At 38.5% G+C, this 25596-nt stretch overlaps 3 protein-coding genes and 1 non-coding gene across 4 annotated transcripts; 2 read left to right on the top strand and 2 right to left on the bottom strand.

The window, feature by feature from the left end:
• The first annotated feature begins 309 nt into the window (after positions 1-309).
• Positions 310-5432, top strand: LOC140779641 (proton pump-interactor BIP131-like). Its single transcript, XM_073124813.1, has 8 exons — positions 310-457; positions 1427-1818; positions 2014-2208; positions 2302-2481; positions 2580-2774; positions 3778-3876; positions 3958-4482; positions 4585-5432. Exons 2-8 carry the CDS (start codon positions 1432-1434, stop codon positions 4900-4902), a joined length of 1899 nt encoding a protein of 632 aa, XP_072980914.1. The 5' UTR covers positions 310-457; positions 1427-1431; the 3' UTR covers positions 4903-5432.
• A 2623-nt stretch (positions 5433-8055) lies between these two features.
• On the top strand, positions 8056-14781 carry LOC140777513 (protein unc-13 homolog). The gene is made up of 5 exons (XM_073121673.1): positions 8056-8846; positions 9638-10507; positions 10798-11250; positions 13096-13285; positions 13367-14781. Exons 1-5 carry the CDS (start codon positions 8334-8336, stop codon positions 14287-14289), a joined length of 2949 nt encoding a protein of 982 aa, XP_072977774.1. The 5' UTR covers positions 8056-8333; the 3' UTR covers positions 14290-14781.
• A 490-nt stretch (positions 14782-15271) lies between these two features.
• LOC140777872 (probable inactive ATP-dependent zinc metalloprotease FTSHI 2, chloroplastic) lies at positions 15272-22745 on the bottom strand. The gene is made up of 12 exons (XM_073122274.1): positions 21227-22745; positions 20016-20188; positions 19676-19777; positions 19438-19602; positions 18709-18849; positions 18079-18237; positions 16961-17046; positions 16659-16737; positions 16422-16544; positions 16283-16339; positions 15955-16196; positions 15272-15769 (listed from the first exon to the last, which is right to left on the bottom strand). The coding sequence occupies exons 1-11, from the start codon at positions 22575-22577 to the stop codon at positions 15981-15983; spliced, it is 2652 nt and encodes an 883-aa protein (XP_072978375.1). The 5' UTR covers positions 22578-22745; the 3' UTR covers positions 15272-15769; positions 15955-15980.
• Positions 22746-22914: 169 nt separating this feature from the next.
• Positions 22915-22987, bottom strand: TRNAK-CUU (transfer RNA lysine (anticodon CUU)). The gene has a single exon. It is a non-coding gene; the product is annotated as a tRNA-Lys (tRNA).
• Between the last annotated feature and the right edge of the window lie 2609 nt (positions 22988-25596).

The raw sequence follows: 25596 nt of genomic DNA, 5'->3' as shown, positions 1-25596 counted from the left end.
TTTGTCGATAAAAACTAGATGAGCCCATTCCCTTCGTTAATATCGCTCTTTAATTCTATTCACATGGTACCGACACCCACCGTGGAAACCCCCATCTCGACACCCGCATTCGGCCGAAGCCTAAATCCTCGCGGCCTCAAGCTCTCATCTCAGGGTACGTTTAATTAGTTCTTAGTTCTAGTGCGCATAAATCTACCCCTGAAATAGACCGCCACGTGGTACTCTGCGGGGCCCACTTTCCTCTTCGGAAACGCCTCGCTATAAATGGCTTCGGTCACTATCTCTTCTTCCCCGATTCAAAAGAGCAAGAGAGAGGAGCTTTCTCTTCTCCGATTCTCTAGTCTTTCCGCGAAGATCCCCATTCCTCTCCCTCAAAGATCTCGCTTTGTTTTTATAGCTATACTTTGAGAGAGGGGGCAGAGATAGAGAGAGAGAGAGGCGAGGCATTTGACTCGAGGTAAGGATTTGGTTCTCCCATTGCTTATGTTGAAACCTCGATCGTTTCTCTTGTTCTGGTTTCGTACTTGTTCCTGCATGCTTGGATTTGGGATTGGACTGTAAGTTAGTGGAGCTGGGGAAGATACTAAGGCGTAATTCTTGTGGATCCAATCGCGGATCTTACTCCTTTTTGTCGGATCGGAGCTGGATTCTCTGTCTTAAGTATTGTTTTGTGAGCAGAATGTGATCTGGATTGTTATTTCTGGATTAGAATTGTTGATTTTCTGGTGATCACATGGCTTCTCTATAAAATTGTTGCAAAGGTTCGATCTTTTTTGAATCCTGAGATTGGGTTTGGTCGGAGGATTTTTCAGAAATTAATTAGCACAATTGTTCCTGTTTGGGGGTATCGTGCATGCTGTAGGAGCTAACGTTGTACAATTTGGACTGCTCGATTTAACTATTTGGTATAAGATTAACCTACTTCCGTGTAAAGGAGAGTAATAGTTAAGCCAGATAAATTTTAACAAATTTCCATCTGAACCATTTCCTGGTAAAAGTAGGGAGGGCCCATTTGATCCCTCTGCTGTAAAATGCTACCTGACATGTATAGCAATGTGCCTCACAAGTATTAGTTTCAGAATTCTGATAGGTTATATATAAACATGCTAGTATGCTACATAACTCCTTATAAAAGGGGCTTGAGTCAATAGATGAAAGGAATTCACTGCCCTATTGAAGATCTTAATATACCTTTGTTAATAGAAGGAAGAGAACCTAGATCCTCTTACAAGTCCGAGATCTTAATATTAAGGGCAGCTAGCTATCTTTATTCCCTTGCTCTTTCTTTTCTCAGGAATGCCATTCCTCTTTTCTGTTTTTTTTTTCCTTGATACTTCTTTGCATCTATGTGCCTTTTCCAGCTAGTCGTGCAACGCATGCATGTTATTCTGTTCACCATCACTCTATTAACTCAATTCTTTTTCAGAGGCCATGGGTGTGGAAGTTCCTGAAGCTGATGTTACTGCAGAGGAGGTCGAGGTAGTCAACACAGAAGGAAATCACCCCCCTGAGATGGAAAGTAAAGCTAAATTAGATTTGGTTCAAGACAGCAAAGAGTCTGTCAATTTAGTTTTGGTTGATAGCATAAATGAAGCAAATGTAGAGACAAAGGAAGTGGATCATACTGGTAATGCCAATTTCCCAACAGATGTCGTGGATGAGTGGCCTGCACCAAAGCAGATCCATACATTTTATTTTGTTAAGTCCCGGTCTTATGAGGACCCCAAGCTGAAGGCAAAAATTGACCAAGCTGACAAAGAGATCCAGAAGAAGAACCAAGCTCGTTACCAGATAACTGAAGCATTAAAAGCAAAGAGGGTATGCCATGCTTTAATGCTGTTTGTGGACACTGAAACTCCTTGCTTATCGTTACTTGCCATGGTCTGAAAGATACCATATTAAGTTCAATTTTTCTAATTTTGCTATAATGTAGTAGTCTGTTCAACAGCAACCTAGTTAATCTGTAAAAGGAAATTGTCATCCATTTGATAACAAACTATTTCTCTTATGCAGTCTGAACGAGCCAATATTATTTCACAGCTAAAGCCTTTGACTGCAGAAAACAAACAATACAATGAAGCTGTGAATGGGAAGATAAAGGAAATGGAACCTCTTCAGACTGCTTTGGGAAAGTTCCGTAATGCAAATAATGTTGTGAGGGAGAAGGGCATGGGTTTGTGCTATTCAGAAGAAGAACTTAATGACCTTGTGAGCCTGAATTATCTCATTGTTTGGGTATTCTATATTGTGGTGTTCTATACTTCTTGATGTGATGACAAATTGCCTCTTTGGACCAAACAGATTAAGAGCCTGCATTATCGTATCAGTCATGAAAGCATGCCCTTGGATGAAGAGAAACAGTTGCTGAGGGAAATTAAACAGCTTGAAGGAACAAGGGGAAAGGTGATTGCTAATGCTGCTATGAGGGCTAAGATACAAGATACGGTGGGTCAGAAAGAAGTTATTCAAGACCAGGTTAAGGTAAACAATTTTTTTAATGCTTTTTTCCTATTCCTTGCCTTCTCAATATCAATATGTTCAGCTAGAAACATTCATTATTTGCATGTATGTTCTTCCAGATAATTGGTGCTGATATTGATGGAGTTAGGAAGGACCGACAAGCAGTTAGAACAAAAATCAAGCATCTAGAGGATCAACTAAAGGTCATTGATGCTGGGATTAGTTCTTTACAAGAGGAACTTGAATCTGTGAATGAGAAAAAGGACAAGGCATTTGAGATTCTTAATGAACTGAGAAAAGCACGCGATACAGTCGTAAGTAAATCTACTATAAAGATAAAATTTTACGGTGATAGACTGGTATAGGATGTAAATTGTGTATGGATTAATAAGCTTGAATATGGCATTATAGGTCACAACTTACCATTACAGCCATCATAGCCGGCCATGTTCCAGTCTGCCATTTCCCATCGGGCAGCTGTTATGACCTTTTAGCAGGACAATGACTATAAGTAAGACACCTTCTCATAGATGCACATAAAGGTTATTGTACACCCAGATATACCTTTTTAGCTATCAAATCTGAGAATCATTGCTAGAAAATTGCTGCTGCCACTTACTAGAAGTACTTCTATGTCTTTCAGTATATCTGGAAGAACCTTCAACCAATGCTTCTGGTTGTTAAAATGGTGAACCTCATTTTTGTTGCTAGAAATTTAGGTTAACCTCATTATTATACACCCAGAGATACCTGTTTTAGCTAACCAACTCTGAGATTCATCTGTAGAAAATCGCTGCTACAGGTTACTAGAAGTATTTCTTTTTCTGTCTTTCTACATATGTGGAAGAATATCCAGAGTGATGCTTCTGGCTTGTTGAAGTGGTGAACCTCATTTTCTTCTAATATTCCTGCTATATTGACTTGCCACAGTGCTTAAAGGGTTCATGGGAACCCCTCTAGTAATCTGATTTTTCCTTCACCACAAGTTCGCACTGAATTTTAGATGGTTGATGTCTTCTGGTTGTGGGTTTGTCATTTTTCTTGGTGTATCCCTGCCTACTTTGAGTTATCTGCTAGCCAACCTTGTATCCATTGGAGAAGACTTCGATGATTGTTGTCTTTTTAGTCAATTGTAATCATAATTGGGTGACAAACTGTTAGATGTCATTACCAAAGACTTGAGTCCAAGATTTTTGTCCATCTTACACTTCCAATTCTTAATAGTTTATTTTTAAAGCTCCAATTATAAAAGATCAAAATGAAGTACATATTGTAGAACTACCAATAATGCCCTTGTTTGTTTTCTGAATAATTCAGAATGCATGTTATTACCAAAATCGTTCACTCTTGAACAATGCCAAGGAACTTGCTGCAAAGAAGGATATAACAGCATTGGAAGGGCTCTGTCACAGCGAGGTGTGTGTCTGCAATACTTTCATTTGGAGTTTATCCAGCTTTTTAATTTTTGTATGTAAGTTCTCTCTTTTTGCATGATAGGTAGAAAATTTCATGTCAAAATGGAGCAGTCATAAAGTCTTCAGGGAGGACTATGAGAAGAGGATATTGACATCACTCGATAACAGACAGTTATGCCGCGATGGTCGGATGAGGAATCCTGATGAAAAGCACATTATGGAGACACAACAAGCCTTGGTGCCAGAGACTACACCAGCAAAAGTGACTGTGAAGCAAGCAAAGAAAATCGTCAATCTTGAAATTTCAAGAGCTGACACTGCCTCTATTGACAAGATTCATGACCAAGAGATTGCTAAAGTTGCTGAAGCTGACCTGAAATCAAAGAAAGCTCACTCAGATAATACAGCAAATAGCCATGATACTGAAAATTCTCAGAAAGAGTCAAGAAAATCTAATGAGATAGATGCTGAAAAGTTGAGAGAGACGAAAAGAGAAGAGGATATTGCAAAATCTAAGTTGGGCATGGAGCGGAAGAAGAAGTTAGCTGAGAAATCAGCAGCAAAGGCAGCAGCGAGAGCTCAGAAAGAGGCTGATAAAAAACTAAAGGTAAGTGGTAATTTTGCAACCTCCTTACTCCCCCCCCCCCCCCCCCCCCCCCTTCAATCTTTGGATATGAGGACACATTCACAATCTTAATAAAAATAACAGGACAAGGAGAAGAGAGCTAAAAAGAAGGCTGCTGTGTTAGCACCTACTATGTCTGATGAGCAGGTCGAATCAGAGGTTGTGGAAGTTGCAGAAACCAACGGAAAGGTGGATGCTCCAGCTCCAGAAGAAGCTAAACAACCAAAGGAGAACATTAGGTATAGAAATTTCAAAAAGGGTCAGAATCAACTTCCAAAGGTCATACTGAAAAGAAAGAAGTCTCGTGCCTATTGGTCATGGGTTGCTCCTGCCGCAGTAGTTCTCGGGCTTACTCTGGTGGTTGTGGGATTTGGATACTACTACTTGCAAAAGGGTACTTGAAGTGGTTAGTGGTAATGCTGATGGTGATGGAACAATTTTGCAGCTGAAGAGCACCATGTCACAATGATACGCGTTACCCGTGTTTTGTTGCTGTTTTATTTCTCTCAGAAAGATCAAGCTATTCTATGCATCTTTAGAGTAGCAAAGTGCAGCAAGACAGTCTTGTAATCTTATAGAAATTTCACCATCTTTTTAAAGCCTGTAGCTCATGCACCTGATATTTATGAACAATTACATTGTCAAAGACAGAAACTTGAGAATTATCCTAAAATACTGTTGGTGAATAATATTTCCTGCTAGTTCAGGTGTGAAGAGTGCCTCGAAGGTGGTTGGTCCTTGTGAAAACCCTACTCACAGTTTTAAATCTCTGGTTACAGATGAAACACCAGGGATCAACAATAATTTGGATGAATTCCGAGGTAACCCAAGCATTATCCTTTCAATCATAACTGTTGCTGCTGATGCTAGTTACTTGTACTGCTGAATGTGAGCCTCACAGAATGATCTGCTGCATTATCCAGGTAACATTTATGAAGACTGCTCCAAAAGATAACGTGATTCTACTTTGTTTTAGGAAGATTAATGTGTTTGTCACATAAGTTTAATGTTACATCAGCCACTTGCTCTCATCTTTACATGCATGGTTGATTGTTATATAACATATTCCAGGTTGATACTACTTTAGTGAAATCCATATCGTCCAGGTTGGTCTTTTTATCCTCTTCTTGATTAAAATCTGGTCCAGCTGCCCTTGTTGTTTATCCCTCCCTCTTTCTCAGGGAAAAGAAAAGCAAGTCAGCAATTTAAGTCTAAATCGTGAAATGTCGAACTAAAGTTCTATTTGAGCACTTGATTGGTTGCTTCTCACTGAGTACTGGAACAGCCACCAGAGATCTGCGTTGATGGCAATTATGTGCTTTGATAGCACTTTTGTGTGAATTTAAAAAATAGTAAGTACCTGCATTATATTCTTTCCATTTAATGCTGTCTAGCTTGTCGATCATAACGAAAATTTCTCACTTTTCTCAAAAGAAGAATTAAATCTATGGATTTGCCTCATAAATTTCTCTACTCAGCTTTTTGACAAAATGTGCAGGTTGAAGACATATCTACTGCAGCCTAAAGGTAAGGCAACTGATTCTTTTTCTTGCTCGTCATCATCAACCCATGATCCCATAATTCATGGAATATACTGCAATGAAAGCTTGATCCCCATCTTTTGTGGCAATGTTTTATGTATAATAAATGAACAGGTCAATTCTAATGAATTGCACCTAACAAGTAAATGCCTGAATCCTGTCTCATATTCCTAATTATATGCAAGAAACAGGAATATATTCTTGTCAGCTCATAATTGGCTGCAAAATCCTGAGCAACAAATAGTTGAAGTAGAACAAAACAAAAGAAGTCATCTCGCAGAACTGGAATTACTCATTTGGTCTGATAGCTGACAGTTTTCATATGACCTCTTCTGTAGGGCAACTGTCTCTGTCCCACCCATCAAACCAATTTGAGTAGGTATCAACAGGCTTAAGGGATTAAGGATAATATTCTCCTATTTGGTTCTCTGCATCCATTACAACCCATCACCTCTTTGACATACATAGTAGAAAGGGAACATGCCAACTTGGGATTGAGGAAAAAAGATTATGAAGGGATAAACTCTTCATAATATTTATTCAAAGTATTTAAATGGATAAAAGTCTCCTTATCCACATCACCTTACCTAGGAGATCCATTTTTGGAAGAAATAGATCATCCGCATACCCAGACTGCAGGAATTTCATGCAATCAGGATGCAATTTACCTGGCATATAATTTACTTCTTATTTTGAGTATTTTTTTTTTAATCAAAGTAGCAAAATTTTATTTACTGAAATAAATTATATCCGAATTTAATACTGAATGTAGTGAATTGTTGTCAGCTTAGTTTTCATATCATAGAGTCAATCAAACCTTAAACTGATCACATTTTATTACTTATAAAATGAATTGCTGATAAATTTAGTATTTGCTTATCAAATAAAATATTAAAACGTTCAGCATTTTTTTCTCTTGGGATGCACTATATTCAATTTTAAAGTCTGATACATCAAGTCTATGCCTTATTAATTTATTTTAGATAGTTGCCTTACGACAAAAGAAAGTTAACATGACTTATCTTCTAAGGAAAATACTAATCAGGTTTAGTATTTTATTTACGACCTTATGACATAGAAGCTGAGATAGACTCAATTTTTGACATTTAGTTTGGATTGTGTTCTAATTTTGTTTGAAATAAATTGTGGACTAATTCGTTTGATTAAAATTTGGGGAAGGAGGAGATTGGCATACCTGAGTGTAGGAAATTCCTGCACCGGGGGGATGCAGATGATCTTGTCCCTACTTGGAAGGCACAGGTGTTGTCAAAGGAGCAGTCACGGTCTGATGGTACAGCTGCTTGCCAGCTAATGCCAGAGAGAGATTTCATATTCTCCCATCCATCCATCCATCCATCCATCCATCTATCTATTATTACTTTCCCTATTAATTTTTCAGAAAAATTAAAAACCCTCTCCTCTCTCTCTCTATCTCTCTTTCTATATATATATATATATTATAAGATTTAGATTTAAGTTGAATACGTCTGAGTCCTATTTTGAATCAAACCTCAAGTTTTCCAGTTTACTAAATATCCAACACAGTCAATTCTTTTAAATAATAGCTTATTCAGTTTGGTTTTTTTTGGTTGATTAGTTATACCCAACATCCAATTACTAAATTGACATGAGAGAGAGAGAGAGAGTCAGCAAACAGTTGTTGTTATGATCCTTGAACACAACACATGAGGAGCATCAATGGAAAGTTGCAATGGAACATACCCAAGTTCTCTCAGAAGTTTCCAAGGCTGACAGCCAAACATGCCTCTGGATCCAGCAGGGTTCTGCCAATCTCTGGTATGCTGATTGCCAATGATTGATTGGCTACTATATATATATATATATATAATAAAATCTATAATTAACTCATATTTATTATTTTTGACCTTCAAACTCCTTAAGGTCATTGAAACACATATAACAACCTGAGATTAATATCTACTCGCGTATCTCTCTATCTCTCTCTCTCTCTTATTTCAATCACACCCCCCCAACCCCAAGTTAGCCGTATGGAGTCTAACCGCAATCGAATCCCAATCGTTCTCTCGCGCCTGGCTATCTATCGTTTTCACCACGTAGGAGAAAAAGGAAAGCAGCAGCACTTCACCCGCTTGCTCCTCTCTCTCTTTCTCTAGTCTCTCCACGCAGTAGTACCCACCATAAGATAGATAGATCCTAAATCATAAAAACAAAATAAGCCGAGGGCTAAAAGGAAAAGAAAAAAATATTAATAGAAGAGAAGAGAAGAAAAGAAAAGAAAAGAATCCACTCCTCCTCCTTCTTCTTGTTTCCATGGCTCGCCTCTTCAAGCGAGACACCAACGGCGACTCCCTAAGAAGGCTCTCCTCTGGCCCCATGGCGTCGTCCTCTACTCTACCCTCCCCCTTCGGCAACATATCCACCTCCCTCTCCGATCCGGATCTCCGTGAGACCGCGTACGAGATCTTCGTCGCGTCGTGCCGCTCAACCGGCGGCAAGCCGCTCACCTACATTCCCCAGTCATCGTCCTCCTCGTCCGGCGCCGGCGAACGCTCGCTCTCGCCGTCGGTCTCCATGTCTCCCTCGTCGTCGATCTCGCCGTCGCTCCAGAGATCGCTCACCTCCGCCGCCGCGAGTAAGATGAAGAAGGCGCTCGGGCTGAAGCCGTCGTCTAAGAAGAGCCCCGGGAAGGATGGGAGCCCTTCGAAGTCTTCCCCGGCGAAGAAGCCCGCCACGGTTGGTGAGCTGATGAGGGTGCAGATGAGGGTTTCGGAGCAGACGGACTCGCGGATCCGGAGGGGTTTGCTCCGGATCGCTGCCGGGCAGGTCAGCTCTCGAGATCTTTTTAGGGTTTCTTTCAGTTTCCTTTAGTGTGAATTTATGTGAATTTTAGTTTATCTACTGGTTTAGATGGTTCTGGCTTAGATCTAGCTTGGACTGGGTAACATTGACTCATGACCAGATCAATTTTGTGAATTCCTCTGAGTATTAGCTGTGAATCGCATTGTTTTGGAATTTTGCCTATTTTTCTCATTTAAGTATAAGCTGTGACTTGTACTGCTTGGATTGTTATGGATTCATCTGAATTTAGTTAAATTTCCAGTGTAAATAGTGTTCCTTTAGATCTAGCCTTGAGTCTGCGTTTTCTTCTAGATCTTGTCTTAAAATATGCTGAATTGAGCTCGATTATGTGAATAATTTTCTCTATCAACTGGTCGTGGTTCTGTGCTTTTGTACTATCTTTTCTTCTTTTTTTTCCAATATACGTGTTAGCTCTTCTCCTGCTTTTTGTATTCTCCTACATATGCATTCAGAAGTGAATCAATTGAGATCTTTTCCAATACGAGATACCCGTGTCTCCTATCAATATTTTTGCTTGGAAAGCTGGAAACCAGCACTTGGACTTGCTTCTTAAAACATTTAGGTAGTTAAGAATGTACTGTGCGTCTGTGACAAAATAACAATTTCTTCATTGCCTAAAATGAATGTCCCTTTCATGAATGGGAAATTATAGAAACTATACTGGAGTGAAGAACAAACTGCTGGTATATGATTATTCAGGGGTCTCAGGATTTATGTTTTGACTTCCCGTTTCTATCTTCCTCCCATGATAACAGCTTGGAAGGCGCGTGGAGTCTATGGTTTTGCCTCTAGAGTTGCTGCAGCAGTTCAAGGCATCCGAGTTCCCTGATTCACACGAATATGAAGCCTGGCAGGCTAGAAACTTGAAGCTACTTGAAGCTGGATTGCTCCTACACCCTCTTGTTCCATTAGAAAAATCGGATGCTTCAGCACAACGGCTACGGCAAATCATACGTGGAGCTTCAGATAGGCCCCTTGAAACTGGAAGGAACTCAGAATCGATGCAGGTTCTACGCACTGCTGTTATGTCTCTTGCTTACAGATCCTTAGATGGATCTTCTTCAGATGCGTGTCACTGGGCAGATGGTTTTCCGCTGAATCTCCATCTGTACCAGATGCTTTTAGAAGCTTGCTTTGATAACAGTGAAGAGGGCTCGATAATTGATGAGATTGATGAGGTTTTGGAGTTGATAAAGAAGACTTGGATTATACTTGGAATAAATCAGATGCTCCACAATCTTTGTTTTACTTGGATTTTATTCCAGCATTTTGTTTCCACTGGTCAAGTGGACAATGATCTGTTGTCTGCAGCTGATAATCAGTTAGCTGAAGTTGCAAAAGATGCTAAAGCAACAAAAGATCCAATTTATTCTAAAATATTGAGTTCAACATTGAGTTCAATAATGGGTTGGACAGAGAAAAGACTTCTAGCTTACCATGACACCTTCAATAATAGTAACATTGAGTATATGCAAACTATTGTGTCACTAGGAGTATCAGCTGCAAAAATTCTTGTGGAAGATATATCTCATGAATACCGTCGTAAGAGGAAGGAAGAAACTGATGTTGCTCGCAGCAGGATTGACACGTACATAAGGTCGTCACTCCGTACTGCTTTTGCTCAAGTAAGCTCATCAACTTCATGTTTAACTCCCTATTATGCATCAACTTCTAAATTTTTTTAATTTCTTCTATCTTTGCTTGATTAATTTTCTTTGCCAGATCTAGTAGATTTAGCTGAATATGTTATGGAGTTTTCTCTTTTAAGTATACTGAGTTATCTATGTGCAGATTTGTACTGTCAGTATACGCATAGTTCCTTTAGGGCTTTACCTATTCTTTTTTTCTTTGACATATTTATTAGACCTTTTCAGATTGATAAAATAACATAAATATGACATCTTGATTTATGCAGAAGATGGAAGAAGCAGATTCAAACAGGCGATCGTCAAAATCCCAGTCTACTACTCCAGTTCTTTCCATTCTTGCGAAGGACATTGGTGATCTAGCAAGCAAAGAAAAAGAATTGTTCAGTCCAATATTAAAGAAATGGCATCCTCTAGCTGCTGGAGTTGCAGTTGCAACTCTTCATTCTTGTTATGGAAATGAGTTAAAGCAATTTATAGCTGGTCTGGCAGAGTTGACGCCAGACACAGTCCAAGTGCTTAAAGCTGCAGATAAGTTAGAGAAGGATCTTGTGCATATTGCTGTTGAAGATTCCGTTGATAGTGACGATGGTGGTAAATCACTAATTCGCGAGATGCCACCTTATGAGGCTGAATTAGCTATTGCTAATCTAGTGAAAGCATGGATTAAAACAAGAGTAGACAGACTTAAGGAATGGGTTGACCGGAACTTGCAGCAAGAGGTGATTCTTTCCTATACTTTTGGCTTCCTTTTAGCACTCATTGTACATATGTCAGATTACTTCATGTTTTGGAGGCTTCAGTTTCCTTTCTTTATTTTGGACCATGTAATGGTCAACCCATAGATAATATCAGTCGGTGATGAGTGTAGGTGTATGATGACGGAAATCTTTAGGAACCATTCATGTGTGGCTATACTTGCATCATAGGGTGTTGTGTGTGGTTACATGCCACACTTTAAAATTTAAATATTACACAGTGATATATGCATAACGAATCAGCTCCATGGTTTCCAAGTTAATGTGGACCATTTTCCATTTACTGTATTCTAATATTTCTGAGCTTCTGGCCTTTAGAATGCCTAATCATCTGAATCATTTTAATAAATTCAATCATGTGTTCACACAAGTCTTAATGCTTTTACTTTAAATATCTGTCTATGGAAGCATAGTATTTTCTTCAAATACTCATTATCTTCTGTCACTTTCCACTTCATGCAACTTGTAGATAGAACCCTAGCTCGTTATCTTGCTGAAGTTTGATGTAATATAATTATTATTTTCATACATTTCTTAATCAAGCAATTAAGGCCAATAGTTTGCTTTTCTCACAATTTGTTCATCTCTAACTGATGTGATTTCCTCTACTTTAAATTATTCTAGCACATACTTCCTCTTTCTAGATCTGAAGGAAACCCCAATACATGCATGCCATGCTCTGCAAAATTTTGCAGCTTCTGCACTATCCTTAACTCTTTACTCACCACTCGCCACTCACCATCCTTATTTGATTATTAGTTCCCAGATATACCTCTCCATATTCTCATTAGATAGGTTCATCTCCACCCAGTATTTGTGCCTACTGCATAGTATTGATCTGTTTTCTATTATTTTAGAACTACCACACAGTCTCTTGTCATCCTGTTTCATTATTCAGCCCATTTGTTGCAGAACCATCCTACCTTACATTGTAGCCCGTGTCTCTATGTCTATTAGTTGTAACCACATTTTTCTGACTTTCTTTACTGTCTTTATTTTTTCTGGTATTATTTTTACCTCATCAGCGATTGCCAAATTCTGTGCCTGTTTTAGTACAAAGTCTATATGCCTCATAGTTCACATTGCAGGATATTTTCATTTACCCTTCTAAAGTGGAGTAGGTTCACTGTTGGCATCGTTAGCAGTTGCAGTTTGGTTTTTCCATTGAGAAGTAGGAAGAACATGCCACTATGAACATTAAACTACATTTGAATAGATGTTATAAAAAGCTAAGTAAGTGCACCTGCGCCTTCTCCTACTGGCTTACAAAGCAAGGAGAAACTTGAGGTTTTAACTGTTGCTACCTGCAATAATTTCCCCTAATTAGGAGTTGGACGGCTTCTGCCTTAGACACTGACTGTCTGACCATCATATCTCTGAGGAATGTTCATCTTGTGATTTGCATATATGTATGCTTTTGTCTGTTCTTTGTGAAGTTTCATCATGTATATTTATCTTACCATCTTAAAATTTGTTTGGTGATCTCCAATTATCTCACACAACTCCAGAACTTACTCTTTGTAACTTTCTTGTCAAAATGGTTTATAGAGTTTTCACTATCATGCTCAGAAGAATAAGAATTGCTTGTTTCTTTATGCAATTTATGTGTGCCAGAGTTTAGCTTTCCTTGGATAGCTTGTATTAGTGAGATCATGGCAAAGTGGTATCATTGTTACAAATATTTTTGTTCCATTTATCTACTCAAGGTGACAACTCTCCATTATCAATGAAGAGGAGAATTGATTTTAATTCATTGATGGTATGATATTATTATCCATTTTCAAGAAATTTTGGATTGGTACTTTGCAGAAATGGAACCCAGGGGCAAATAGGGATAGTTGTGCTCCCTCTGTAGTGGAGGTTCTGCGGATAATAGATGAGACTTTGGATGCATTCTTTCAACTACCTATACCAATGCACCCTGCCTTGCTTCCAGACTTAACAGTTGGACTCGATAGAAGTCTGCAACATTATGTATCTAAAGCTAAGTCTGGCTGCGGTATGTTTGATAGAGCTGAAATTGGTCGTTGCATTATATTGCGCAATAAGTTGTAACTAATGATTAATCTTTATTTCTTAGGAACACGAAATACTTTCATTCCTTCGCTGCCTGCATTAACAAGATGTGAGGTTGGTTCAAAGTTATGGAAGAAAAAAGAAAAGTCAAACAATTTGCAAAAGAGAAGGTCGCAGGTTGGATCAATGAATGGAGGTGATTCTTATGGATTGCCACAATTATGTGTACGGATGAATACGCTCCATCATGTCCGAGCAGAGTTGGAAAACCTGGAGAAGAAAATTGTAACTTGTTTAAGGAATGTTGAATCCGCTCAAGCAGATATAACAAATGGATTGGATATCAAGTTTGAGCTTTCTCTAGCAGCATGTCAAGAAGGAATCCAGCAGCTGTGTGAGACAACAGCATATAAGGTTATCTTCCATGATCTGAGTCATGCTCTGTGGGACAGCCTCTATGTTGGAGAGACTGCATCTTCCAGAATTGAATCTTTTCTGAGAGAACTTGACCCGACCCTAGAGACGATATCCAACACTGTGCACAACAGAGTGCGTAACCGTGTAATTACAGCATTAATGAAAGCTTCATTTGATGGGTTCTTGCTAGTGATTCTTGCTGGAGGCCCTTTGCGTGCTTTCTCTCGCCAAGATTCTCAAATAATAGAGGATGATTTCAGGTCTCTCAAAGACTTATATTTGGCAGATGGTGACGGTTTGCCAGTGGAATTGGTTGAGAAGGCTGCAACCCAAGTGAAAAATGTTTTACCACTACTTCGAACTGATACAGAAAGCCTCATCGAGCGGTTCAAACGTATGATTGCAGAGACATATGGGTCCGCAGCCAAATCTAGGTATCCACTACCTCCTACTTCCGGGCATTGGAGCCCGACCGAGGCCAATACAGTCTTGCGAGTTTTATGCTACAGGAACGATGAGGCTGCCACACGGTTCCTCAAGAAAACCTACAACCTTCCGAAAAAGCTGTAACTTATCAAAACAGTAAATTTGTGGTAGATTGATCAGTTAGTGCTTGCAGTGTAAATTACCAGCTTAGACTTGGTACTACTTGGTCTTTACTGATTGCGCTATGTAACATGTCTTTGTAAAGGTATTCAGAGGAGTCTCCTTCTCATGGGAACATTTTCTATATGCCAGATCGCCATTGCAGCCTTGGAGATGTATCGAGTTGGTTGAAAATTCTAAGGAATGGTGAATTTGGTTTGGTTTGTGGTTTGGTTTGTGTGAGTTGCTGTCAGTAGAAAAGGAGGATGGGCACCTGATCAATCTTTCACGCAACAGGGTCTGTTGGAGGTTAAGATATTACTCTACGATATTTAGAAGCATTCTTTGGGTTAGCTGGAGCTTTTGGTTACTTTATTATTCTTATGTTATCTAATCGAGTTCTTTTTTTTGTCTCCTGACCGAATACTGTGTGCATTGGATAAGTTAAATGACATCTGCTGTGAATAAGTTCCTTTCTGTCGTGATAACCTTTTTACCTGTTACCGCATCATTGTATTAAATGCTTGGGTGGTCCTTGATATTATTATCTGTATGTTTATACAAAACTACTGATGTAGTCTTCTACGAGCTATCCTTCGTCTTATACTTTTTGGGAATCCCTTTATACTTTCAGGATCCTCAAGTCATAATCTCCTCCTGGTTTATGTAAAGCTTGGGTAACGAGGGCCGCGAGATTCCGGTGTTCTCCTTCCCTGCTTCAAATTTATGAGGTTTCCCTTGATTTGGGGTGCCAGTCTTTGGCATTTTAATTATATTTAATTTTTTTATATATAATAACAGATTCACTTATTGTATGTATATATAAAAACTATATGCATCCTATTAAAACAAAACTTATATCAACAATAAAAAAATATTTAAGCCCAATTTTATATACTAAATTATAAAATCAAGGTCCTAAACAAGTTACCTACACCATGTATACTTGCAAAAGCCCCCCTCAAGATCCTAAACAAGTTACCTATATGTAAATTATAATTAATTTGCAGTAAAAGGCCGACTTTGCAGTGGTGGTTTAATTGTGACTTCAAGAACGACGTCACACACACACTCTCTCTCTCTCTCTCTCTCTCTCTCTCTCTCTCTCTCTCTCTCTCTAAAATTGAAACTCAATAACAAGCATCCTACAGCTATCCAATCACTCAATAACAAGCTAACGCATTTTTCCTCTGTTGCCCGAAAAGAAGGAATGCTTCCCAATGTTGGTGAACAGCAAAAGCAGGGCCTTTTACATTACAAGTACTGCAAAGAAGTGAATAATTTGTTGGTGAGATTTCCATAGCACCTTGCCAAGCAACTCTCAAAAGAAAACCTCCTGCTGAATAATCTCCATAGAGTTACTTAGGTTCCTGTTTTGTGGTTTGGGAGATTAAGCTATTCAGCAATTTCCGATAAACTGATCGGCAGCTTGAAAATAACCAGCTGCATGGGAGAACATATATACCTGCAATGATTTCAAGCCTCTAAAACATGAATGCCTCAATAATCAAGGGCACGACTCAAAGATCAAACAATAGCAAAGAGTTAAAAGGGATGTTAAAAGCAAAGAAATACTTTTGCCCAAACACAAAATATGCAATTAGAACAAATTAAATAGTTGAGAAAGTTATAAATCGACATAAAACATACCTAAAGGATTTTCACTGGTATCTTTCTCATGTAAAGCTTTCACAAGCTGCATTCTTCAGCCCCATCATCATTTCTTGAAATTGCAAGCGCTTGGCATTTCTAATACTGATGATATCTTGTGGCATTGGCTCAAGATGACCATTTTCTTCAACCAGCTGAAAGAACTCCTTCTTAGTAAGACTTTTCTTCTCAACTAAAAGATCAACCACAGAATCCATAAGCTTCCTATTTCGCTGAAGAATCTGAAAGAGATAGGTGGTATAAGATGAGTTGGGCATTCTGGTTAGGAATTAGCAAAAAGAAACTAGTACTTACAGTCACTATATACCTCTTTTGCTCGTTCATAACAATTGTTTAGAACACGGAGTGCCTCCAAATCAATTTCCTGATGGAACAGACAATGTCATATACAGCATAGAAAAGAGAGATGCACATTGTAGAAAATAACTGTGAACATAGTAGCATACGTTAATATGATCTGATACCCAGAAGTCAGATAATCCATAAAACTTCTCAGAAAGACCACCAAGAACATAGTTCCGTGCAGCTGACCTGGCATTATCTGCTGTTTCCGCCCAAATCGTACTCAGCTGCGAAACATTCCATTTTGTAACCTTTAAGATAGCAGTACATTTGCTCCCAAATAACAGACAAGAGCCATAATGATAATAAATACGGTACCAGAAACATTATGTGTTACACACCTGACCCTCACCATACCAAATTTCATCAGCAGCACGAGGAGCAATCTGAACAGTAATGTGGTCAAGAAGAGACTGCCGGCTGTAATGATATAAAGATGTAGACGAGCATTTATATCATCTTTGTTCAAGAGAGTGCAATTTAACTTCAAGACTCAGCATGAAAGAAAATATCTGAAGCCCACTCCCTACTGAACTTATAGAATATCTTCAGTCTAAACTAATTAATGATTCAATCAATAGACATTCAGTTGGAGATCTTGTTCAAAGAAAGAGAAGAATTCAACAAAAAATGGCATAAGTACCTAAGCATTCCTTCTGTAAACTTCATGTGATCCATTTTCACTCGCACATAACCCAACTCCCTGCCAGCTCGAGGTGCAATTGTGACCTAGGTAGATTAATCAAAAATAAACATTGTCACCAAAAGTTTGACAAGGAAGAACCAGAGAGCTCTTCATTGTCTCATTGATGAAAAGAAAAGGTAAGCTAATTAATTATTGTGATATGTTGCTATAAATTACAGAAAGGATCAAGCAACTCGTCTTGATGTAACCTGACCTCGAACTTTGTTAAGATTTCACTGAAGGAAATCCCATTTTGTCAAGACTTGAAACGAAGATTATCTAGGTGGAGTGGCGATGTCAACCAAAAGGAAAATAATATAACTATTAAAAGGAAATTGGATAGAAGTGTTCTACTAATGAGGTTACAAATTAAAAGATAGCAACACAACTTCCATACTAACTACCAAAGTTAGTGAATACATTATGATTAAATCATCAACTCCCCAACAAAAGCCACAAAACCATAACAGAAAGTGGGAGAGAAAGATCAGTACAGAACCAAATGACTAAAAGACAAGTTTGTTTTATTCTACTTATGATGCCTTTATAAATTATAACCAACAATGAAATGAACTCAACCAAGTTGAACACATGGATACTGTAATCTATGATTGACAACAGCAACATATCATTAGCAGCTAAAAAGATGAAACACATTATTTTGTTAAAACTCAGACAAGTGAAAGGAGATGCAACTTGACTTAACATCATAATGCAGTAAAAGTCTTTAGCTAATATGAAAGACCCAACAAGAAGAATCTCTTGCATAATTAAAAAAGGATACTAACATTGAAGTGCGATTACATTTTATTGTTACCAGATATAACATAAGCAGAAGATAAGTTGGTCTAGAGATAATGTAGCGAAGAGATGTACAATTAAACAAGCAAGTTTAAAGAGAGGTACTGGAAAGACTGGATATGATTCTTAAGACTGAAAATAAATAAATCAAAGGTGCTATGCAAGATTGTATGATTATGTCGGGTTGCAGAGTATTGCGCAGAGGGAACTAAGCAGAAAATGAATGACTTGGCACAATACTGAGAAAGGTAAATGCAGCGAGTGCTGGGCAATACAAACTCAATATTCTTGATATCAGGAAAGTTCACAGCTACAACAGCCATAGCTGCCTCGTTAAGAGCCAATCGTCTCCACATATCCAGACTTCTATCCTTTTTATCAAGCATTCCTCTTTCTTCTATTTGTGCAGCTTGCAATAAGTCGTCAGTAGTTATCTGTACTACAAAAGTCATCTTCATTACTATCCATATGTCATGAAACTAGTAATTAATTATAATAAAGAGAAGGTAATAAGCAACACCATGGAACTGATGGAAGTTGCACAGCTAAACTTGTTGATTCATCAGTAGGATAAAACTTAAGGAAACAGCATAATGTCTAGCTAGTTAAGAAAATGAAGATCTGCTGCATTATGCAAATGTTTGATCCATGGAACTATGGAAATTCTGCATGACTAATGTATAAACTATCTTCTAAAATCCTCGTGATGTCAAGAATCATCTCCAAATAGTCAATCTGTCTTACAACAAAAGTGGAGAAAATGGCAAGTAACCAAAAGAGTAATTGCTACTCTATCTATTTAATTGAATCAAAATTCCACACAGCTTTTCTTTACTTCTTTAACTTCCGAGAGAAACAGCTAAAGAAAACTTTAGATCACTCATAGAAGACAAAAGGTGGCTTACCTCAGATCTCCCATCACGCATCATATTTATTGCAGCAATCTCTACTATATTTGCTAATTCAGCACCAACCATTCCATCAGTCATACTAGCAACTGCCATATAATCTACATCATCAGCCATTGGCTTTTTCCGAGCATGGACCTGTTAATGGCAATTTGTAAAATGTTACTAAAATGGAGGTTAACTTTATTGCTATGCGTACTTGTAAAATTATTAATTAATCACTAATATGCAACCTAAATCATCATATAAAAATCCGTCGCTTTGCACAAGGCTCCTGCTAATAGGATCTAGAGAAGAAAGAAGTATGCAGCCTTACCCTCATTATATGAGGGCCAGTTAAAGCAGCCCATGAACTTTAAATATGAACTTCTAAGAATATGCTCAAATGAGAAGATATAGTAGAATTACAAAATTTCATGCTTTCCAAGCAACGACTATATTGTTAATGGCTTAATGCTAGCAGCTTAAAGCATATACTATCAAATTCCAATTTTGAGTCATAGTGAACATCAAATCACAAAATCAGATAGTAAGTTTTAGTAACTAGAGATACTAGACATCAATGTTGAACTTAGCAGGAGAATTACATAGGAGAAAAAGGAAGGACCAGAGGACTAAGGGACAAATATAGTAGCAAGACATCAGAAATTAGAAACTTTCCCTAAATCTCAGCAAAAATATCTGTAGGACACAATGGTAATGCTTAAAGAAATTCTAAACCAGTACCTTGAGAATCTCAACACGACCAATGAGGCTAGGCTTTGGAATATAAATTTTCCTGTCAAATCGCCCAGGTCTCACTAGTGCTGGATCAAGAATATCTGGTCTATTGGTTGCAGCAATGGTGATTACATCTCCTCTTCCTTCAAATCCATCCAAGCACACGAGGAGCTTCAATGAATCCAGTGAAGCAATATGTCAAATAAAATGAATATTGTGGACACACCATACTGTTACTCCTTACCTGATTTAAGGTAGCATCTCGTTCTTGTCCACCAGAACCCTTAATAAGACCACGTTCTCTTCCAACAGCATCCAACTCATCAATAAAGACAACAGAAGGGGCCTAGAATATGTAAAATACTGATGATTATACATAATCTGGAGGACTCTCCGGTGAACACACATTATTATGAGTTCACAAATTAAGTCCATTGCAAGATAATTGATGTGGCTATTGTATCTTAAGATGTAATTAGCGTTATCCGATTTTTGGAAACAAACAACTTCTCCGAGTAAACCATCAAAAGTAAAGTTAGCAGAGGAAATCTAAATGGAAGTAATAGCAACTTGACAGATCTTACATTCTCTTTTGCTTCTTGATAGAGTGCACGAACACGAGATGCACCGACACCAACATATATTTCCACAAATTGCGATGCTGAAATTGAAAAAAAGTTTACACCTGCCTCACCAGCAACAGCTTTTGCTAGTAACGTTTTTCCCACACCAGGAGGTCCACAGAGAAGTATACCACCTAAATGAAAATTAATTATTCAGTATATAAGGAAATTTTACTCAATCCATAAAGATATTAGGGGAAATAATAAGGAAAAGCTTAATAGGACATTTGATGACAACTGTTAGGAATGTGCATGCTTTTGAGCACACAAATCAGATCTTCTCTTCTGGACTTTCTTTTGAAGCACTAAGCTTTGACTTGTCTTCTAGATGTTGACAGGATATAGCAAATAAACTCATTGAACATGGCAATTATGATTACAACTAGACAATGAAATTAAGTTTCCCCTTTAAGACACATTCCACATTTGATCACAATTTTCCTTTCTTACTTGTACCTATCGTATTTCTCTGCTGATCTTATCTTATGCTTTCTCTAAGCCAATAAGAATCATATGTAAGCCTCTCTTTCCTGAATATTCCCATTGAATTCTTCCATAATAGGGCCATATGGTCAATCTCCCCAGCATCAATATAAGCATACTTGCAGGAACAGATATTAAAACTAAGACGTCAATTTAGCTATCATTTTCTGATTATGCCAAATAGAAAGAAAATAATGTAATATTTTTGCTAGAGTAGAAGATTTGGTTAGTTTTTGCATAGTAAGGCTCAAGGTTCAAGTTGTTAAAACTTAAAACATGTCTCACAAACTGGATTGATCAGATGACTGTGGATAAAAAGAAGTAAGGTAAGGTGTGGTCAGAGTAGCACAGAGATGATTTTATGGGAATATGTTTTATTTGATTTATCCAATAAAAAAAGGCTGAGCTATGAGAAAACCAAACAATGAAGGAGGATGTAACTATGTTCTCAAGAAATTTCGTGTTACCTGACCATAAGTTAAAGATCAGTTTTAGTACCTGTTTATGAGTTAATGCTTGAAGGACAGCATCTGACTTCCAACGATATCAAATGTAGCATATGATAGTAAAGAAAAGTTACCCAAGGGCATTGTATTGCCTACTCTCATGTTACCCTAAACCTAATTCATTCATAATCAATTAAGAACTAAGAGAAACTAATCATGGAATAACATGTGCAAGATATTGACCTGGAATTTTCACTCCTCGCCTCCGATACATCTCCCCCAATGTGAAAAACTTAACAATCTCCTCGAGCTCCAGTCTTATGTTCCCAAGACCAGCAACATCACTGAACTTGACATCAACACCCCTCTCCATGTACTGCGGCAGCCTCTTGCTGTGTGCGCGCCGTACCCGGGCGCCAGATTGCATAAACTTCATAGCCATCTTAAGGTAAGGGTTATCCTCACCTCCTTTCGCCTCACCCTCGTCGTCCCCGCTGCCCTCAAGCCCCGCCATTTCCCTTTCTAACTGTCTTATCTTCTTCTGCTCTTCCGCCTCAGCCTTCTCAATCTTCAGCCTATCTTCATAATCCTTCTGCTGCTTCCGGTAATTAAGCACGACCGTCCTATAAAAGATATAAAATATCAAAAGCCCAACCCCGGTCGCAACATTCTTGTCCCTCGCCATGTCAGCCCACATGTTTGCCATCTGCTGATAGTTCTTCCTCGCCTGCCGTAGCGACAGCTCATAATTAGCTTTCCTCATCTCAAGCTTCTTCCTCCTCTCATCAGCCTTCTTCTGAGCTTTGAGAGCCTTCTCCATCATCTCCCTCTCCCGCCTCACCTTTGCAAGCTCTGCCCTTCTCCGCTCTGTTAGCTCCTTTCTTGCCTTCTCAAGCTCCAACAAACGCTTGGACTTGGGTTTCGGCTTCAAAACCGACAACAAATGGATCGGCACATTCGCCAACACACCCAAGTATGGTGCCGGAACATCTGGTTTCTTGATCGGTGGCGTGTAGGCATTAATACAGACAGAATTCAGCTGCATTCTGTCCCAATTCTCCCAAAATTTCGCATCCCTCTCTGCAGTCGGGAGCACGGCTCGGAAAACCCTAGAATCTTCCAAAACGACCAAGACCGGGTCTGCCCGCTGCCGCAAGCTAGAAGACGGAAGCTTTACAATGTGCTTGAGCTTGCCCTCTTCCTTAAGGATCAAAAGCTCCGTATAAGGGATCCGATCCCCGACAGTAGGTAGACCGCGGGACCAATTCTTGAGGTCTTCCGCCGACAGGGCGGCATCAACAGCGGCGGTCGACCGCTTCCCCGCGCGCTTCTTCTCCGCGACCTTGGCCTGCGCCGCGGATTGCGGGAGAGAGGAGGAGACCACAGTTAGTGTCACGGAGAGTTGCAGCAACCTCGAAGAAGTAGATCTCTTGGAGTCGGACTCCTCCTCTTCGTTCGATTCGTTAGAAGGGATCGAGTTGCGAGGAAGGATAGGTTTAAGGCTAGGGTTCCGTTTGGTTGGGTGGGTTCTCGATGGTGTTGGGACGAGGGAGAGCGGACAGAAGAATAAGGAGCTCGAAGCAGCGAGCTCCATGGGAATAGAAGGAGAGAGGAGAAGAAGGAATCAGAATAGGGTTTGAAATGTGTGTTTGAGAGGAGAGGAAAGAGAGGGGAGCTCAGAATTGGCGCTCGCCATGGGGATAGCTCCGAGAGCTCGGGCGGGGGATATGGATAGAGCAAAGACGTTTCCCTGTCCCTTAAACTACAAGGCCCATCTGTTAGCGGGCCGATATAAGTTAATAACTTGTTCCAATTAGAGATCCAACTCCAATGCCTTCCAAAATTGCCACCAAACCCACGCTCTATATTAATTAATATTGCTCATGTATTAAAAAAAAAAAACAACAATAAAAAAGATGAAACGTTAAAAACGCCCACCGTGGGGCTCGAACCCACGACCACAAGGTTAAGAGCCTTGCGCTCTACCAACTGAGCTAGACGGGCTACGGAGGAAGCAATACAAATTACTCTGGACAAGAAGAAAAGGTAAATCTGAAAAGGTGGGATGGAGCATCAAGGTGAGTGACAAGTCCAACACCGAAACCGAGGTAGCTTGTCCGAGATCCAAAGTAAAGTAGCGAATAAAGTAGGTCGTCCACAGACAGCCACATGTCTTAATCGGTACAGTGGCTTGGTGGATTTGGGCCCTTCTTTCGAAAGCTGCACAGCACAGTAGAGAGTGCCAGTGTGAATGAGGCCGAGAGAGTGTGAAAGACAACAAATCACGCCATGATTTAGTGGGATGTTTTGCCCCTTCTTTAAAAGCGCACTAAGGTCTAAGGAGGAAGGACCAAACCCACCCCCAACCCCCTTTTCACTTTCTCCGATCCGCATCTAAAAGTTCCAAAAAATTTAACTAAAGCACTACTCTCTCTCTCTCTCATCAACTTTTTATTATTATTATTATTTTCTTTTGTTTTTTAAAGTATGTAGTATTGTTTTTTTTCTTTACCTACTCTCCTCTCCAGTAGTCCATTTGACTTGTGTTGTTAGTATTATTGTAGGACTGACTAATGCACTGACGTGATAGGTAATAAATAATATATTAATCTTACACTCATATCGCCGCGTTAGAGCAAACGGAGACCAGCTTAAAATACATTCATTGTTAATCCACACATGTATCATTGATTAAACGTGTCCGTGGGCGTGTTCGCTGTAATTATATAGCATATATGACTTAGATTAAGCATGTGCACTGCGTGGATAATTTGTAGCAATTTCTCTAAGTTACATAGACAATAAAGAGACTCATGTGAATATTTGACCAAAAGGAAAGAACTTGTTACTCCCCCCACCCCACTGTTTCATAGTAAAGTAGCACCATACGGAGACTGCTTTAGAGGAAAGAAAATGAGATATTTTCAAGTAGGAGAGCTATCAATTTTTAGTTAGAAAAGCTTAACTGATTTTGATGGATGAACAAAATATACCGTTGGTTTGTTCCCATAACCAATGATTACGAGGTGTAAATGAGCCGAGCTGATATGACTCGACTTAGCTCAACAGACAGATTTTTTTTGACTCGAGCTTCATTTGAGTTAGAAAAGCTCAGTTCAATTAGGCTCGCCTTCGGTTCTATTAGGCTCGAGCTCAGCTCGATAAGTTAATATAGCAAATTTATCATTGGAATATGCTAGGATACAAACCTAGGTTAAGTTGCCTAAGCAATCTTTACTGGCTATGTTTGATAAAACTTATAATATATATATATATATAATAATTTTATATATTATATATTGAGCCTACTCGAGTCAACTCTAGCTCGACTTGGCTCGTTTAGAGTTTGAGTGAGCTTGCAGACCTCACAAACCTCATGAACCGACAAACTTTTTTAACAGCCCTACCAATAATTACTTTTTTAATATAAAGTTTATAATTCATTTTAATACTTTCATAGAGTTAAAAGCAAGAATATATTTACCATTTAATTTAGATTCTTTTTTTATCAAAAAGAAAATTTACTTTTTGTTTACACTTGTTAATGTAATATATATGTATATAAAGTATGATATAAAATCAATTGTGGCCTTGCTGTTAACCCTATACACTAGATTAATCCACAGGGGCCAGTACTTGTTGGGTATCTTATTTGGATCTTGTATCCAAATGAAGATAAAATACAAGGTGGGGCTATTGTATATCTTTCCACCTTTATAAAAGATAAAAAGAAGGATACCATCCCGACAATATAAAGTAGAAAGTATGGTAAACTTCTAACATGAGAATCAAACAGAAAAACTTTTTGACTATTGGTCAAAATATTTCAAAAATAGGGAAGGACTTTAGGTATGGAGTGAACTTATGACAAGTATTTAAGATAAGATAGCTACACTTCCTGAGGTCCAAACCAATAATTTTGACTCCACTATCGCTTAACGCTTAACGGTTAAGCGTAACTCATTTCCTAGTGATTGGGATAGGGTACCAAAAATTTCGACTCTGATACTTAGATATCGGATCAGATATAATCTATATATCTAAGTTCCAATTAAATAATTAAGTGTGAGAAACAGAGTAGAAAATACATAATAAGACGTAAATTTATGATCCAAATCCGACCGAATATACACATGTCCATCAAAAGCTAATTGTTTATATAAGTCTATTGCCGTTATAATGATGCCTAATTCTCTCGCACGGTAATTTTCTTAATTTTTATTATATTATTAGGACACTTTGGAATCCTATTAGTTGGATTTGGTCCTTCCCTAATCCCAGTGGAGGACCCATATAACTTTTCTTTTTCTTGTCCTGTTAGGCAATTGAGTGATAATAATTTAATTCGTTATGGATAGGATGCCAACCAACAATTACATTTGAAAACTAATGCTCCAATATGTTGCTAAAACTACTTCTTTTGATTTGTATTTGGTTTTCTTCCTTTTTAATTTCACAAGGAAGTTACCAATTAGTTGAAATATTAAGTATATTACTTTGTGACTTAGTAAAGTATTAGCCACAATAAGATCGCATGCACTCATATGATCATAACCTTTTGTTATATCAATAAAAATTACTTTATATTTTTCTTTCAAATCAATCATATATAT

Source organism: Typha angustifolia, chromosome 15 (assembly GCF_048772165.1).
Source record: "Typha angustifolia cultivar Huaian chromosome 15, ASM4877216v1, whole genome shotgun sequence".
Taxonomy (NCBI): domain Eukaryota; kingdom Viridiplantae; phylum Streptophyta; class Magnoliopsida; order Poales; family Typhaceae; genus Typha; species Typha angustifolia.
This window is presented reverse-complemented; position numbering and strand designations above follow the sequence as displayed.

Excerpts from the sequence above, each read along its gene's own strand:
- LOC140779641 (XM_073124813.1), top strand. The coding sequence starts at position 1,432 with ATGGGTGTGGAAGTTCCTGAAGCTGATGTTACTGCAGAGGAGGTCGAG. Across the intron at positions 2,209-2,301 it reads AAGAAGAACTTAATGACCTT|ATTAAGAGCCTGCATTATCG; the intron begins GTGAGCCTGAAT and ends TGGACCAAACAG. Across the intron at positions 2,482-2,579 it reads TTATTCAAGACCAGGTTAAG|ATAATTGGTGCTGATATTGA; the intron begins GTAAACAATTTT and ends ATGTTCTTCCAG.
- LOC140777513 (XM_073121673.1), top strand. The coding sequence starts at position 8,334 with ATGGCTCGCCTCTTCAAGCGAGACACCAACGGCGACTCCCTAAGAAGG. Across the intron at positions 8,847-9,637 it reads TCCGGATCGCTGCCGGGCAG|CTTGGAAGGCGCGTGGAGTC; the intron begins GTCAGCTCTCGA and ends CCATGATAACAG. Across the intron at positions 10,508-10,797 it reads TCCGTACTGCTTTTGCTCAA|AAGATGGAAGAAGCAGATTC; the intron begins GTAAGCTCATCA and ends TGATTTATGCAG.
- LOC140777872 (XM_073122274.1), bottom strand. The coding sequence starts at position 22,577 with ATGGAGCTCGCTGCTTCGAGCTCCTTATTCTTCTGTCCGCTCTCCCTC. Across the intron at positions 20,189-21,226 it reads GCGAGGAGTGAAAATTCCAG|GTGGTATACTTCTCTGTGGA; the intron begins GTCAATATCTTG and ends ATTTTCATTTAG. Across the intron at positions 19,603-19,675 it reads GAGATGCTACCTTAAATCAG|CTCCTCGTGTGCTTGGATGG; the intron begins GTAAGGAGTAAC and ends GATTCATTGAAG.